The sequence below is a fragment of the Macadamia integrifolia genome, chromosome 2 (assembly GCF_013358625.1).
Source record: "Macadamia integrifolia cultivar HAES 741 chromosome 2, SCU_Mint_v3, whole genome shotgun sequence".
Lineage (NCBI taxonomy): Eukaryota > Viridiplantae > Streptophyta > Magnoliopsida > Proteales > Proteaceae > Macadamia > Macadamia integrifolia.
The window spans coordinates 27,463,917-27,479,637 of NC_056558.1; the positions used below are offsets into that span (position 1 = coordinate 27,463,917).

A 15,721-nucleotide genomic window follows, 5' to 3' on the forward strand; every position below is an offset into this window, starting at 1 on the left:
CGTTTCACCTCCAATTGTCTAGGTGGAGGCCACACTATCCCATAGAAAATATTTTCTTTATACGAAAAGGATAGGCATGTTAGCAGGTTACCTAGGAATTAGGTATGCTAGCGATTATTTACCGTTAGATGAAACATAAAAAATCTCAGCCGTTTATAACCTTTGTCTTACATGATTTGCCCAATACCGCTGCTCCACCGTATTCTTCTTCCTCCTCCTCCTCATCTTTCTTCTTCTACCTTCCTCCTTCCTCTCTGTCTCCCTCTCTGCCTCCCATACCAAAAATTTGTCGCTCCCCCGCTTCCTCTCTCTCTCTCTCTCTCTCTCTATATATATATATATATATATATAGAGGACGCTACCAGGCCATGAATCTTTGCTCAACTGCAAGACCGTCTATTATTTCCACTCCTACAAGATAGTAAGGGTTTCGAAGAGAACCACATTTGATGTCCAAAGCCGATAACTAAAACAAAGTAAAAGCTGGGATCTTGCAATGAGGCGGATATACTTTTTATTAAAAAAAAAAAATCTTTGATTGGTCTTTCTATTTCTATTTCTATTTTATAGAGTTTCTGACAATTCCGATCTTAGATTGAATCAACGAAAGCCAAACCCTTGAATGAACTCTTCTACATAATTTTCGAAAGAAAGAGAAAAAAAAAAATGTACAGAAACTTTTGTAGCCACAATCAATTTTATGTACAGAATGAGAAGATTTGGAAGGGAAGGAGAAGAAATATTACGAATTCAATTTTGTCTTTTTTTCACATTCACGATTTCATCCAGATGACGTGATACGCAAGCCACCACCGTACATAGCATAGATCATGAACACAAGCTGCGCCTCCTCCTTGAATAACTTTGGCTTATTTCTTTCCTCTTCTCTTATCTTCTTGTCTATCTTGCAGCTTTTGCTATTTGGAGAGTTTTTGAATCCGACTAAGCACCGACAAGCTTTGGGCATTCCTAACATTTTCTCTCTCTATACCTCTGTATTGCTTCGTTCGTCACCTTAACTTGTCGAGTTGTAATGCTATTTGCTGTTAGCAATCCTCATTGATCAATTTGCTACCACGAGTAGTTGGATTAAGGTCAAGCAACATGAGTTTTTTTTTTCCATCGTAGAATAGCTGCAGAGGGGAATAAGATAAATGAGATAGAAAAAGGAGAGAAAAAAAAGGAGTAGTCGTAGTGCATTAACTCTCACTTTCTTTATATCTTTTGGGTTAAAGGGGATCTTAAAGTAGACAAGGGCTAGGCCCTAGGCTCTACAGCCTCTCTTGGACTTTCCTCAAACATTGCCTTACCCGCATTGTACAATCTAATCATTTTCCCTTAAATAATGAAACTGCGGCCCACCAGTTCAACGGTATAGATTGATCAGTTAACAGTGACCATCCCATCAATAATCCATCAAAAAAAAAAAAAAAAAAAAGCAACAAAGACACAATACCGTGCGCCGGAAACGCTTCCTCCTTGCTGTAGGAGACCTCAGGACCTCAGGACCTCAGGACCTCAGGACCTCTCTTTCCTGCCCTTTTCATACCGTCGTCATCGTCACCATCGAACGGAAGAGAGGGAAGGAGTGAAGAAAGAGAGATACCTTCCTTCATATTTCTCATCTTCGGCATTTTTTGTACAAAAAGTAGTTTATTTCTTCCATACTTCTCAGTTCTCATGCATTCTCTCTTACGCCTGTCCTTCTAGGGTTCTAATTGGTTTCACTCTGTTTTCCGAACAGATTTAGGGTTTTAACGTTTAGCCATATGATTATGGCCTGAAGATCATGTTCATGTCGTTTTTAATTGGTACAATGTTTTAGGGTTCCTGTGTTTTTTTTTTTTAGAAGATTATTTTTCCCTTTATAATGTCTCTGTTACTCATCTATTTTGCCTGTTCGATTATGCAGAAGATTCGATGTAATCGCAGCTTAGTTGGAGAACTGAGAATTTTCTTGCTTTGGATTGGGCTTGTTTGATAAGGGTGAAGAAGACGAGATGCCGAGGACGGTATCACGTTCTCCCTCTTACAGGAGGAGATATTCTCCATCTCCTGTGGGACATAGATATAGCAGGAGAAGTAGAAGGGATCGAAGCCGATCTCCGTATTCCTCGTATAGTCATAGCAGGTGATACTACTAACACACCTTTTGTCTTGATTGGATTGATTAAAATTCATATATATTCCTAGAAAGGGTTATTGATGGACTCGATATATGTCATTGCCAAATCACCTAGGATATCGAGCTAGTATGTACGTATCCGATCCTTTTCTTGTGCTCTTTTTGTCTTTATGATTTAGTTCAAACTTTTTTTGGTGCTAGGTTTGTTTATGTTATATGGGTATACCTTTACCTTTTGATTGTAATGACGGCTGGATAGCGCAGTTGGTGAAGCTGTGGTGCTCTAAGCCCACGCTCACCAGGAGGAGAACCTCTTCTACTGACTTAATTGGAGCTGGACAGCCCTAGGAATCATGGCTGTACCATGTTCCAGCTCAATCTAATTCCAATTTAGCAAGATTAACACAAACTAATAATGGGAATTACAAGATTACCTATACCTGAACTTAAAATCCAGCAACTCGGGGTTGCTGAACCGTAATCTGGGTTTTCCCCCTCTCATCTGCTACTTGGCTGAAGCTTGAAGGACATAGGGAAATAAAGATTGTCCACATCCCAGCTCCATATAAGCTCATATTGGTAAGGTGAAGAGGAATTCAGAGGAATTTGGGAGAATTGTCCAATTTCCATTCCAGAATTCATCCATTTGCATATGTCGACTGTACTAGTCAGAAAGGAATCTTCTATGATGCGGCCAGTCTCCCGGAGATACAATTGGGGTTCATTTGGAGAACTTAAAAACACTTTCACGATGTAGAAAACTAGCGCTCACCTAACACATTGGTTGGCTGCTGGAAGTGAGGCATCCACAAAAAGTATGGTTGATGTGATTCTCTGTTTTTCCATATGGCCAATATTTAGTAGGTTTGGATGCTTTATTTTTTGCATGCTCTATTAGATGTGAATGAATTGTCACTTGTATCTGCTTTTCATTGTTGTGGCACTCTGACATTTTCTTTACCCAGAGTCTTCACATGCGATGAGCACCTCAGCAGTTTGCATGCTTAAGCTTGATGGTCATCATACTGCTGTTAAAGTCTTCCCAAACATTGACCTCCATATGATGATTGTGTAGCCAATGTTTCTGTATATCGATATATGGGTAGGATAACCCATGTTCAAGGAACATTTACTTTGCATGCAAGACATAAATGATTTCGAACATAAGTATTTTGGGAAACAAATTGAGACCTTTGAAAGGGAGATAGGGAACATGTATGCTATAAGAATAATTAAAGAAATGTAGTTTCTCCCACAATATGGGAAGTTAGCAGGTGATGGGTGCTGATGGGTGTCCTTTGGTCGCTCAGTCTGGACATACGAGAATTCATGTTATAAAAGATGGAGTGCACAAGGGTTATTCTTAACGATATATGAGGTAACCATAGATGTTATGTAGTAGAATTACTATGGTAGATGGTGAGTTAAATTGCCATTTGTTATCAATTATGATGCTCATTATTCCTCAGGTGTTATTTGTTAACTTTATAAATTTACACAGGCGGAAAAGTCGTTCCATATCACCTCGACGCCGTAAAAGTCGTTCACCAACTCCAAGGCGCCGTAAAAGTCGCTCTATAACACCAAAGCAACACAAAAGGCAAAGAAGTAGGAGCAGCTCACTATCTCCTACACAAAGGTCTCGTAGCCCTAGTCTTGGGTCAATAGAACGAAAAAATGCCATTGAAAAAGTGAAAAAAGAAGAAGAAGAAAAGAGAAGGTGTACTTTCCACTTTCCATGCTTATTCCATTGTCTTAACAATTTTATAATTTATTGGTTGTCTTCTATTCTTTTGGTGAAGGTTTTTTGTACAAATTTTTTTTTCTTTACATTTCCTGCATTTTTCAACTGGTAGTTCTAACATTTGCTAAGTTTTATGCTTTAATGCTAGAAATTTTTCCCTATATTCCTACCAAGCTTTGTTGAGATTCTTTGCTGCTGTTAATGTTTAGCACCAACTTTCATATTTGCTAGCAAATATGCTTGTTGATCCCGGAATTTCAGAAAGTTTCCCTTGTTTTATCTCAAGTTTGGATTTTTGGGTTGTTTGACATGAATTTTGATAAATATCTGGGCATGAATGTGATAAGCTCATTGATTAATCTGTATTGATGACTTGGAGTAATGCATTCATTATTTTGTATATGGCCTAATTTCTACAGTTCACCACTATAATTGTGCAGACATATAGATCTCAAATCTATGTGGACCTTCAATTATTATTTTTATTTTTTTGTTTAAAGGTTCACTTCGATAGTGTTGTACTGCTAAAAAATTAGAGAGCATCATTATGTTTCTACAGATTTTTTACTGATGTGTGGTATGTTGACTGTTGAGAATCACTTCAATTTTTTTCCTTGCCCTTTCCTTATTGATAAATGAAGGTTTCCATTGTTTTTATTTAACAAACCACAATGTTATAATTTTTATTATTTTTTGTGATTTTTGGCATCTGAGAGTCTGTAGGCTTCTAACTTTATTTTAGACTTCTCAGAGTGATATCGCCCTCTACTCATTGATCCTCTCCTTGATGATTTTCTTTATCTTTTTACCTGCTTCCATGGGGGGGGGGAAATTAAGAAAAGACAAGTAGAAGAATCCTGGGGAGTTTTGATGGCTGTTGGTGTTTTCCTTTGAAGATACCGATCTTTAGGGAGAGAAACATGTACTTAGTGTGTCTTTTTTTGGTGTTTCAAAGGTTATTTTCTCTCACTTATCCTACATGTTGATGGCGTCAGATTACTTTAGTCTCCTTCAGTCCCATCCATAGAGTTCAACTACCTGTATACTTAATTACTGAATTTTGGGAACTTCTATCACAAAATTCATTTTCTATGAAACAATTGTCAGGAAAAGTATTATTGATTGCCCCAAGACTACTGCAAAAATGCAATTTTCATTGTTTCTAAAATGTGGAGATAAGTTGCACCATCACTATTACAACATGTTGGTCACAGACTCACAGGTTTGAAACTTAGGCACTGTTTGACAACGTTCTGTTTCTGCCATTTTTGCGTTTTCTTGTTCCCAGAAACGGAGAAACAACCTAAAAAGCGTTTGATAAAGTTGTTTCGTTTCACCCATTTCTAAAAACATAAATCAAAATTTATGCCTATTTACAATTCTAGAAACGAATTTGACGAATTCGTCGTTTCTAGAAATGAATTTGAGAGGGAAAAAAATGTTGTTGTGCCCGATAAATCTCTCAACTGTTTAAACCTAAAAAGAGGCAACCGAACCCTCTCTCCCTTTTGGGCATCCGATGATACTATTGGGTTTTTTAGTGGCATTATGTATGCAAAAAATGTTTCGAGAAACAGGTTTATCAAACACCAAAAAATCTGTTTTTGTTTCTGGAAATGTGAAAAGCTGTTTCTGCTGTTTCTGTGTAAAGAAACGTTATCAAACGGTGCCTTAGAAACAACCTCTCATTTGCCCCTCCCAAACCCTGCAATAGCGGTAGCCTCGTGCACTGGGTTGCTTTACTATGTGGAGGTAAAAAGAAAACCACAAATTGGAAACACTCATAGAAATAGTAGGCATGTCTAAAGCATTACGGTGCTAGCAAAATTTGGAAACTCTTCTTTCTTGCTTGTATAAAAGAGTAAAATGGATGTGTCTTTTTTTGATGAATAAAATAATTCATACCAAAGGAAGAAATACAAGAGACCCAAAGGGAGAGGGGGAGAGAGAGAAAAGAGGAAAAAAGGAGGGGGGGAGAAACGAGCAAGCTATGCAGCTGAAGCACCTGGGGGGAGGCCTGGGAGGGGGAGAAAAATAGAAGCGGGCAAACCCCAGGAGACAACAATAATCCTGTTCCTTGGGGGAGTCCCTTACAGGACAATGTGGCTTTGATTGGTGCTAGTACCAAACTTCTCTTTGTTGTGGGTACTTGGCACTAAACGGAGTGTCCTTTGACATTTTTTGTGTTGTTCTCGTTATCACTTAGGCAGGTGTCTGCGTAGACCTAGGCCTGGTACTCTATAGATCATATTTAGGCCAAGAAATACTTCATATGGTAGCCCATGAACACCCTACATTTATATGTACCTTACGCTGGAGTTGGTTTGTTTGGGAATCTTCTCTTCACTTGAAGCTGAGCATGTTTTAGCCACAGTTGACTTGATGCAGCAAAAGGTTCTAGAAAGAATCTAAAAGCAAGAACTGTTATTATAACCAGTATCCGTGAATAATGGCGGGAACAATATGTGGACAGAATAGAGGAATGAGAGGAGAAGTTATAGATCTCAGAATCCAGTGGCCAGATTATCCTGAAATTCTGCCTGAAATTCTGCTCAACTATACTTGTTTAACAGATCTATCAATGATAATCTTGAAAATCAGAATAATATAGATGATTCCAGGTGATTAAGATTCAAGCTAAAGTCAAGAACTAAGAAAACTCTGCAGAATCTGATGATCGAAGTTGGGAAAAGTGTTCAATAATTGTGTAATAGATCTTTTTTAACCGGTTTCTGTAAGAAGAAATTCAGTTTCAGTGAAGATATAATCAAAACTAGAATTCAATGCACTAGAGGTGGAGAAAATTAAGAAGGGACCAGACTAGAGTAGAGTAGAGTAGAGCAACTAGATGAAGGTTAAGACGAGAGCTTAAGAAGATTAAGATGAGAGATTAAGGGGAGGTAGCACCTGATCACTGGAAAAATCAGAACTAGAAGAACGAATATTGACAGGGAGAAGGCCTTCACAATTTACCATGTTTGCTAAGCGCAGAATCGCCAAAGCTCATTAGGAAAAAAAAAAAAAAAAAAAAAAAACTTAAATTTCATTACCAAATCATGCTAATTGATGTGGGAGAGGTATTGCATATATGAAGATCTTTTGAAATTCCTAAACTGACTCATAAAAGGACTCTAATTACTCTCACCTATTGAGCTAGCTTGATAGAATAAAAAAAACTCCCAGACACCTATCAAGTATCCTAGTCTAACTCATACTTTAAACTTTAACTAGTGCTCTTGTGTACTAACTTCATCCCCACTTTATTGCTTATAATTTAGGTCCATTAGAAGATTAACCATATAAACAAGTGACACATGACCAATAGAACCCATCCATGGCCCAAAATAAAGTCTTCATAGATCCAATAAGGCAGTCTTGAGCTTGTGGGCACCCCCGGTGTTATTGAAATTTCGTCCTCGCGTTTTAAAGTAGGGGAGAATTTCCACCACTTGAATGGTATCTTCAATCAGTTGCCTTGATTCTGAGATCCAATGCTTCTCTCGAATAACACAAACAAAACTAGCAATGAAGGTGTCCGAGGCTCCTGGACGCTAAGGTGACGCTTCGACAATTATGCTTATATAAAGGACTTTTGAAATTTCTAAATTGATTCATAAAAGGACTCTTAATCACTCTCACATATTGAACTAGCTTAATGAACTCAAAACAAAACACTTAGCAGTATCAAGTATCCTAATTTAACTCAAACTGTCAACTTTAACTGTTATTCTAATTTACTAACTTCACCCCCACTTTATGGGGTTATAATTTAGGCCTGTTACAAGTTAAGCCCAAAAGAAGTGACCCAAGACCCATAGAATCAATCCATGGCCCGAAATAGTCTTATTAGGACCAATGTCTTGACTGAATCAATTGACCTTGCTACCCCTTAGAACCCAGCTAGCACTTCGACATAGACATTGACTATTTTTAAATGTACAAGTAAAGATGGTATATTACACCTGAAGATCATTTTAACCATAATGAGGCACTCCTTTTGCTGGGTGTTCTGCCCATGGTTAAAAGGTGAATGGCAACAAACGGTGTTTGAAATGGACGTGTTCAAAATGTCTCAGAATTTGAACGGGGCGATAAAAATTCCAGTAAACATTTCTAGAGCGGCAAAAAATTGAATTTAAATATTTAGGTTTGAAAACTATGTAATCAAAAATGTGGCAGTATACTCGGATAAAGTGATGAGTTATTACCTAAATGCTTGCATCCAATGGTCAAAGCAACTATAACATCCAACAAACATATATGTCTTACTATTACTATCATTTTTCAAGTTTTGCAATCTGTTCCTGCAGAAGTTGATTGAAATTGTAATAATATTTTAATTACACAAAATTGGGGCCAAGCTTGCAGAGATTTAGAGGTACTTTCACCAAGGGTTGTAACCCAAATCTTACTTCAGTTGTTGGGGACCAATGGCAGTGCTACAACGCTGTTGCAGGCGTCTCCCAAGCCAATCCACCGACAAAGACTTCGGTGCAAGTGGTGTCTCTGAAAGGGAAATTCAAGATTTGAAACCTGGAATTGGAACTCATTGTTGATCTGGAATAACCATGGAATTCCAAGAAATTTAGTACCTAACTTAGAAAACCCCTAGTAGCAGATTCTGCTGAAATCTGATTAAATTCAAATAAGACAAGTGACACTGGTCGGGCCTCTTAACACTAAACCTCATTTTGCAAGGAGATAAATAATAAGATCCAATGCTTGTCCAGAATATGGTAACCAGCAATCAAATTCCAGCAACAATAAACCTAATTCAGAAAATCAGTGAAAACTCGATTTAACATGATGAGATTAGGGACAAATTGGTCAGCCATAAACTGAATGGCTCCTAAACCTGATAAAAAGCCTTAGATTTGGAGAGTCTTTTAGAGGAACTGAGTTAAAAAGAACAATGAGATGGTGCGGCTTGCTGGAATCTGACACGGTTTAGACAAAAGCGGATCATGGGGAGCTGTAGAAGAATCTAAGGGAGACTAGTGAAGGAAAAAGCAGGAATTCTTTTTTCCTTGACAAGAGGAATGACAGAGACTCACGATTTTCACAGGAGAAGAGAAAGGAATTTGGAAAAAGAAAACCCTGATGTATGCTAATATTCATACAAGATATACGTCAATGGAAGAGAGTCAACTATCTGAAACCATCGCTAGATTTTCAACATGTTAAGTGACTGTATATTGGAAAAATAATACACGACTACAGAATTTTATTGGGAGTTTGAGATGCAGATTAATTTATTATTGAATCAGATGATTTTAAGTTGTATCCAATGGGTATAATGATAATGAATGATGGCAAAAAAGGAAAAAAAAGACATGCAGCTTCCTTTAATCCTTTAATCCTTTAATCATGCAGATCTGACCTTTGTTACAAGAAGTCCACTGTTGCAAGGTGTCACTCATGCTTTATTGTGCTGCCGCTGCCTCAGTTGCAGAGTTAGAGATGGAGGGAGAGGATGAAGGAACGAGGGTTTGGGCTTTGGGGGCCATTTGGTGAAGGTTTTGGGGCCTTTATAATAGTTGTCTTTTTTCTTTTTTTTTTTTTTGTTTTTTGTTTTTTTTGTTTTTTAAAATATAAACACGCTTTAAACTCTAAATGGGTCCTTTTTTTTGGCGTATCAATTAGAAGATACAGAAGACGCCTGCTTTATTCGTCAACTAAGGGGGCATGTTTCAAACGTGTTTTAACTAACCATGGTTCTACCTACTGTTTCTCTATTAAAAGGGTTTTGCTTCATTATGATGCTCTTTTTGATCTGAAATAGATAATTATTTCCTATAACTTGCTCTAGGAGTTCAAATCATTGGATTTTCTGCTTTGCTTGTCCCTACAACTAATACATCTAGAATATTATTTATTTGAATAGATCTTAGAATTCTGCTTGTGTGAGAACAGGAATTTAACACAAGGATTGAAGTGTTTTTTCGTGATTTAGTTTTAAACCTGTAACAGGTTACTTGACATTCTTCTCCACGGGCTTTTCTGAAGGAAGCTACTGCTATTGTTCAACTTGTTATATTTGATGATCCAATTGGTGCCTCGTTTATCTACTGTTCTCCAGTTTGAAAACTCATTTATTTGGATCAGGAATCTTTTAGAGGTATGCCTTAAAAGCATAAGCTTGTATTTAGTGTGTTGATGGATGGTGAGGTTGGTTAGCCATTTATTGTAATGAGAGATGCTTGCCATGCCACTTTGCCAATTCACTGTTTCTACCATCTGGCTCCAGAAATGCATTTTGGAATTGGAAGTGATGTTCTCTCATTCTTTGTAAGAGTATACCCATTAACTTTTGCTTGTCCGATCAGGCGTCAACGTGAAGCAGAGTTGAAACTATTAGAGGAAGAAACTGCGAGGAGAGTAGAGGAAGCGATTCGAAAGAAAGTCGAGGAGAGCTTGAACTCTGAGGAGATTAAGCTGGAAATACAGAAGCGAATAGAGGAAGGGCGGAAGAAACTCCTTGAGGAGGTTGCAGCTCAACTTGAAAAAGAAAAAGAAGCTGCTCTTATTGAGGTTAAGCAGAAAGAAGTGAGTACATTGGAATGCGACCAGTTGCGGGTTTCATTTTCTTATTAATGCATCTCTATCTTTTTCTGTGATTTTTTTGGTCTCACGTCTTTGTCTGTCTCATAGGAACAAGCTCGGAGAGAGAGAGAGGAGCTGGATAAGATGCTAGAGGAGAACCGGAGGAGGGTTGAAGAGGCTCAAAGAAGAGAAGCTTTGGAGCAGCAGCGAAAAGAAGAGGAGCGTTACCGCGAATTAGAGCAGATTCAAAGACAAAAGGAAGAGGCTATGAGGAGGAAGAAATTAGAGGAGGAGGAGGAACGGGCAAATCAGATGAAGCTCTTGGGTAAGAATAAATCTCGACCAAAACTGTCGTTTGCATTTGGCCTAAAATGAGATTTTGCTGCCTTTTGACTTTTATCCCCCTCTTGGAAGGCTGCATATCTATGTAGGTGGTATTGAATTTTTCATCTGCTTTTGTATTTCAAAGTGGCTTCTCCTGAATGTATTTGGGGTCGCCATCTCTTGAACGATAAACATGAGGAAAATGTCAATTAAATGGACGCTTTGCTTTCAAGATCTTCTTTGATTTTTGGTTGTAATGCCTACCCCATCCCTCCTTTTAAAAAGCTTTTGGGTTTCCCCAGTAAATTGGTATACAACTGCCGCAGTGCAACTAGGGCGACAAGGGTGTAGAACTTGATCCCAGGCCTCTCCAAAGATGTGCTGTGAACTTTTTATTTGTGGAACCTGCATGTTTGTAGGCTCAATTACATTGTGTGATTTGCTTGCGCAGTTGTTTGGTGCTTTGCAAGTAGAGTGCAGGCTCCCAGGAGGTCATGGGTTCAACTCCTGTCTTCTCTTTGTGTCTCAAGGCACACCCTTTCCCCTCCCCCACCCCCCACTAGAAAAAAAGAGTTGGGTAGTTGAACACGGATGATGGTTATTGCTATCAAACCAGAAGATTGGGACCTGAATACGTAGAACGGTGGATTGCACATTCGTACATCAGAGGTAGGGTTCTGCCTTTGGTTGCAGATAAAGAAAGATATAGGATCCGGTTCCTCTCCAATGCACCCAAACGCCCATTGGGAGGACCTGGGCATACATCTTAAGGTCTTTTCAGCAGTTTGATGCACAATGGGTGGGTTGGGGTGTTGGAGAGAATCCTGATGCAAAGATGTAGTACTCATCTATTTGCTGTAACCTTGTAGCCATTCTACAACCCAACACATCCCCCCCACACCACCCCCCCAACCCCCCCAAAAAAAAAAAAAAAAAAAAAATCCAAAAGAAAAAAAACCTAAATCTGACCTGTACCTTGCGTACGTGTGGTTGTCTAAATAAGATAATTTATAAACTAGGGAAAAACACTGGATATCCTTAAGCTGAAATATTTACAAACCTAAAAGTTGACATAATAGTACTATTTAATAATGACGGAATAAATCCATATCCAAGGTGTTCGGATGTGTTTTAAATGGATCAGAAGTTGAATGGGTTAGGTTGCGTGTTGTAGTCATTCAATTTTAGGAATCAGATTTGTGTCAAAAATAGAATTTTCAGTTTTTGTATTAAAATATTGTTTAAAAAAAAAGATGTTTGGTGAACCTTGTTTAGGAACGATTGCACTAGTTGTTCACTTTTTTATATTTGGAATGAAACCAAATTGATGGAACAAGTTTCGTCGTTTCATCATTTTGCGTTTCTAGTGCTTTTTTCCCTTTTTATTAGAAAAAAAACCAAATTGATGGAACAAGTTTCGTCGTTTCATCATTTTGCGTTTCTAGTGTTTTTTTCCCTTTTTATTAAAAAAAAAAAAAAAGAAAAACACTAAGTTGACACCAAACGCTTTATTCCCTTTTTTTTGTTCCAATATGACGTTTTTCTGATGACTACTAAACGCAGCCTTAGTATAAAAATACAGTTAAAAATGTTGAAAATGGCAAAATTCTTTTTTTTTTTTTCGATAGGTAGGGAGGGAAGTAAGTAACAGGAGACTCAAACTCAAGACCTCATAATGAGCATGGGTTTTTTGCACACCACAGCTCACCAACTGCGCTAGACAAATGTTATTAACCAAAGAAATTGTTGAGACTTGAAAAGTAAAAAAATTACATTTAAAATGCATCATTACTAGACATGATAAGAAATTTAAGTAGTTTATATAATCATGTTGGATAATGATTACCAAAGTTTTCCTTTTACGTATAAAAATTTTCACTTCTCTTTCATTTAATTTCCCTTACAACCAAACGGAGCCCAAGGGCTTTGGATGCAAAGTAAAGTGATTTTTTTTATTACCAATTATGAATAATTTGGAGCTAATAAAATCATCATGTAGTGAGACTACAAAATTTTCCTTTTAGGTATAAAAATTTCACTTCCGTTTCCTTTCCCTTATAACCAAATGGAGCCTTAGGTTAGAATAGTAAAATAAAAAAAAGGAGAAAGAACCATGCTAATTTGGTGTTGCCTACGCCCAGACACATGTGGCCACGAAAAGACCATGCTGCACCTTTCTTCGTGTGCTGAAGATGCTCTTGCAGGCCAGTGTAGGCAATACTAGATCGGCAAAGTTCTTTTTCCGAATAAAAAAGGGAGAGAATTCTCTGAAAGGCAGTGTGACCCTTGTGCCAAAACATGAACCAATGGAAGTACAGTTAATTAAGCATCAACATAGGTGGGATTTTACCCTTTCATGAGGGGTGAGGTGGCCATTTCTTCCTCCTCTATGTCTTTCATGTTTCTTTTTTTCATAAAAAAAAGTAGCATCATTAAATATGATTAAAAATTTAAATAATTTATACAATCATATTGAGTAATAAATATAAAAATTCCTTAGGTTTGAAAATTACACATCCCTCCCATTAATTTCCCTTGTAAATAGAAGTAGACTATTTGTTGCATATTTTTGCTTTGGTGAGAATGTCTACCGTTGTTAGTTTGTCTAACTCTAACCCTTCCATCATTTCTTTCCCTTTTGGCTTTGGTAAGCAAACTCCTCTGTTCTCTCTCTTTGCATTGAGATTGTTGACCTATAAAAGTAAGGCTAACGTATAGTTTCTTCATCCTTTATGCACAAAGTTGACGTTACTTAAATTCCCTACATCATCAGAGTCAAGACCATCAATGCTTTTTTTTTTTTTTTAAATAAAAAAATATGCTCCATGGTAGTGATGGTAATTTCATACTGAAGCGTCCAGTAAGCAGTGTTTTCGCAGAACCAAACAAGCGATAATAAAATATATCGATTTAAATCTATAATCAGCCAACTCTAGCGGTGATAAGAACTTCCATGTTGGCAAGCCACCAATACATCTCACCTCATCAAAATGTGTAAGAAGCATGATGACTGCAGCACATATGTAAGCTACACAACCAATCAAAAAATCTGACCAGCAAACCAACTCCTCTCCTTTCCACAATGCGTGGGAATGAATCAAAATGAGATAGCCAAGTAGAAGGGTTAGCCCACCAACCTTCTCTCTCTACATAATTTTCCGTCACCTTCAAGGTTTGATCTTTAATCTCTCTCTCTCTTGATAATGTCAATATCTCACCTTCCTTAGTTCATACTCTCAAAGCTCACACGCCAAGTGACAACCTATCTCTCATTCTTTCCTAAAACTCATCATCTATTCTTCTTCTTACTCCTTACTATAACAGAGATTTAGATCATTACATCCTATCTCCACCTTACAACCATGGCTTCTAGGCCTCCTTCATTAACATTCTTCCTTGTAGTACTAGTGGCTGCAGCTTTGTATATGCCACAGGCCTTCTCAACCTCAAGAACCCCTTTGATGAACCACCGATCATCGAAAACCCCGGTTCGGCTAGGCCTAAAACGCGTCGACGAAGGAGGTAACTTCACTAGGCTTGAACTTCTTCAAAGAGCCATTAAACGTGGAAAAAATAGGTTGGAGAGGTTAAGTGCAATGGTGAAGAAGACTTCAACCACTGATCAAGTTATTCAAACTGCAGTACAACCAGGTGAGGGTGATTTCCTTATTCATTTAGATATTGGTACTCCACCTGTGAATTTTGATGCTATAATGGACACTGGAAGTGATTTAATATGGACACAATGTAAACCCTGCATAGACTGTTATCAACAAAGCACTCCAATTCTTGATCCAAACACATCTTCATCATTCTCCAAGCTTTCATGTTCTAGCAAATTTTGTGAAGCCCTAAGTACTTCTCTGTGCGCCGACGATGGTTGCGAGTATCTCTATGCCTACGGCGATTCGTCGTCGACACAAGGGGTAATGGCAACTGAAACCCTAACATTTGGGGGTAAAACCACTTTCCCTAATATAGCTTTTGGGTGTGGGGAGGATAATGAAGGAGATGGGTTTAAGCAAGCACAAGGCCTAGTAGGGCTTGGAAGAGGTCCTTTATCACTTGTTTCACAATTAGGGTATGGAAAATTTGCTTATTGCCTTGGATCCATTGATAGCTCAAGTAGTAGTCTTGTTCTTGGGTCTTCTCCTTCCTTAGATAAAACCAGTGACTCAGTCTTAGCAACTCCATTGAGTCAAAACCCATCTCAGCAAACATTCTATTACATATCACTTGAAGGGATAACAGTTGGGGATACTCTCTTACCCATCTCAAAAACTACATTTACAATCAAAGAAGATGGGAGTGGAGGGATGATTGTAGATTCTGGTACCACATTGACATACTTAGAAGAGAGTGGTTATAAATTAGTGAAGAAAGCTTTCATTTCTGGGATCAAACTTCCTGTATCCGACATCGATGCTGGTCTTGATTTGTGCTTTGATATGCCTAATGAGGCTGATATAGAGGTTCCCAAATTGATATTCCACTTCTCAGGTGCTGATTTGAATCTGCCAACTGAAAATTATCTAATGTATGATTCTTCCATGGGATTACTATGCTTGATGATGGGGCCTTCTAGTGGGTTATCTGTGTTTGGAAATGTTCAACAGCAAAATTTTTTGATCCTTCATGATCTGGACAAGGAGACCATGTCATTTGTTCCTCATCAGTGTGATTGAGCTTTAGGGTTTACTTTGTTGGTGAGAGATTTCATGTTTTAATGTCTCAGTTGATTTGCATTATCTTAGAGAATGTAAATGTGAAAGAGAAGTCTCATATATACTTGGTTAAATATGTTTGTATTGATTTGTTCCCATCATGTATAGAGGAGCAAGATATGAAATTTATCTGGTTTTATAGGTTTCAGCAGCTTAAGAACAGATTGCATGGGCTGGCTAAGGGTCCAATACTCCATGCCAACCTCTAGCCCGTTTTTGCAGTATCAAAATCGTCTGCAGTGAGGCGGTGAGGTGGCTGAG

General features: G+C 38.0%; 2 protein-coding genes across 4 annotated transcripts; both read left to right on the plus strand.

Annotated features, from left to right (window-relative positions):
* The first annotated feature begins 1,446 nt into the window (after positions 1-1,446).
* LOC122088798 (uncharacterized protein At1g10890) lies at positions 1,447-10,968 on the plus strand. Of its 3 annotated transcripts, none has more exons than XM_042658142.1 (6): positions 1,447-1,648; positions 1,745-1,811; positions 1,913-3,503; positions 3,627-3,845; positions 10,196-10,415; positions 10,521-10,968. In XM_042658142.1, the coding sequence occupies exons 3-6, from the start codon at positions 3,499-3,501 to the stop codon at positions 10,785-10,787; spliced, it is 711 nt and encodes a 236-aa protein (XP_042514076.1). In that variant the 5' UTR covers positions 1,447-1,648; positions 1,745-1,811; positions 1,913-3,498; the 3' UTR covers positions 10,788-10,968. The 3 variants fall into 3 exon arrangements, with proteins under 3 accessions (XP_042514076.1, XP_042514065.1, XP_042514072.1); XM_042658131.1 differs by having other exon boundaries at positions 1,913-2,131; XM_042658138.1 differs by lacking the exon at positions 1,745-1,811 and having other exon boundaries at positions 1,913-2,131.
* A 2,998-nt stretch (positions 10,969-13,966) lies between these two features.
* On the plus strand, positions 13,967-15,601 carry LOC122058205 (aspartic proteinase nepenthesin-1). The gene has a single exon (XM_042620768.1). It carries the CDS (start codon positions 14,099-14,101, stop codon positions 15,419-15,421), a length of 1,323 nt encoding a protein of 440 aa, XP_042476702.1. The 5' UTR covers positions 13,967-14,098; the 3' UTR covers positions 15,422-15,601.
* The last annotated feature ends 120 nt before the right edge of the window (positions 15,602-15,721 follow it).

Coding starts and splice junctions, on each gene's coding strand:
- LOC122088798 (XM_042658131.1), top strand. CDS start 2,001: ATGCCGAGGACGGTATCACGTTCTCCCTCTTACAGGAGGAGATATTCT. Junction 2,132..3,626: donor TCCTCGTATAGTCATAGCAG/GTGATACTACTA, acceptor AAATTTACACAG/GCGGAAAAGTCGTTCCATAT. Junction 3,846..10,195: donor GAAGAAGAAGAAAAGAGAAG/GTGTACTTTCCA, acceptor TTGTCCGATCAG/GCGTCAACGTGAAGCAGAGT.
- LOC122058205 (XM_042620768.1), top strand. CDS start 14,099: ATGGCTTCTAGGCCTCCTTCATTAACATTCTTCCTTGTAGTACTAGTG.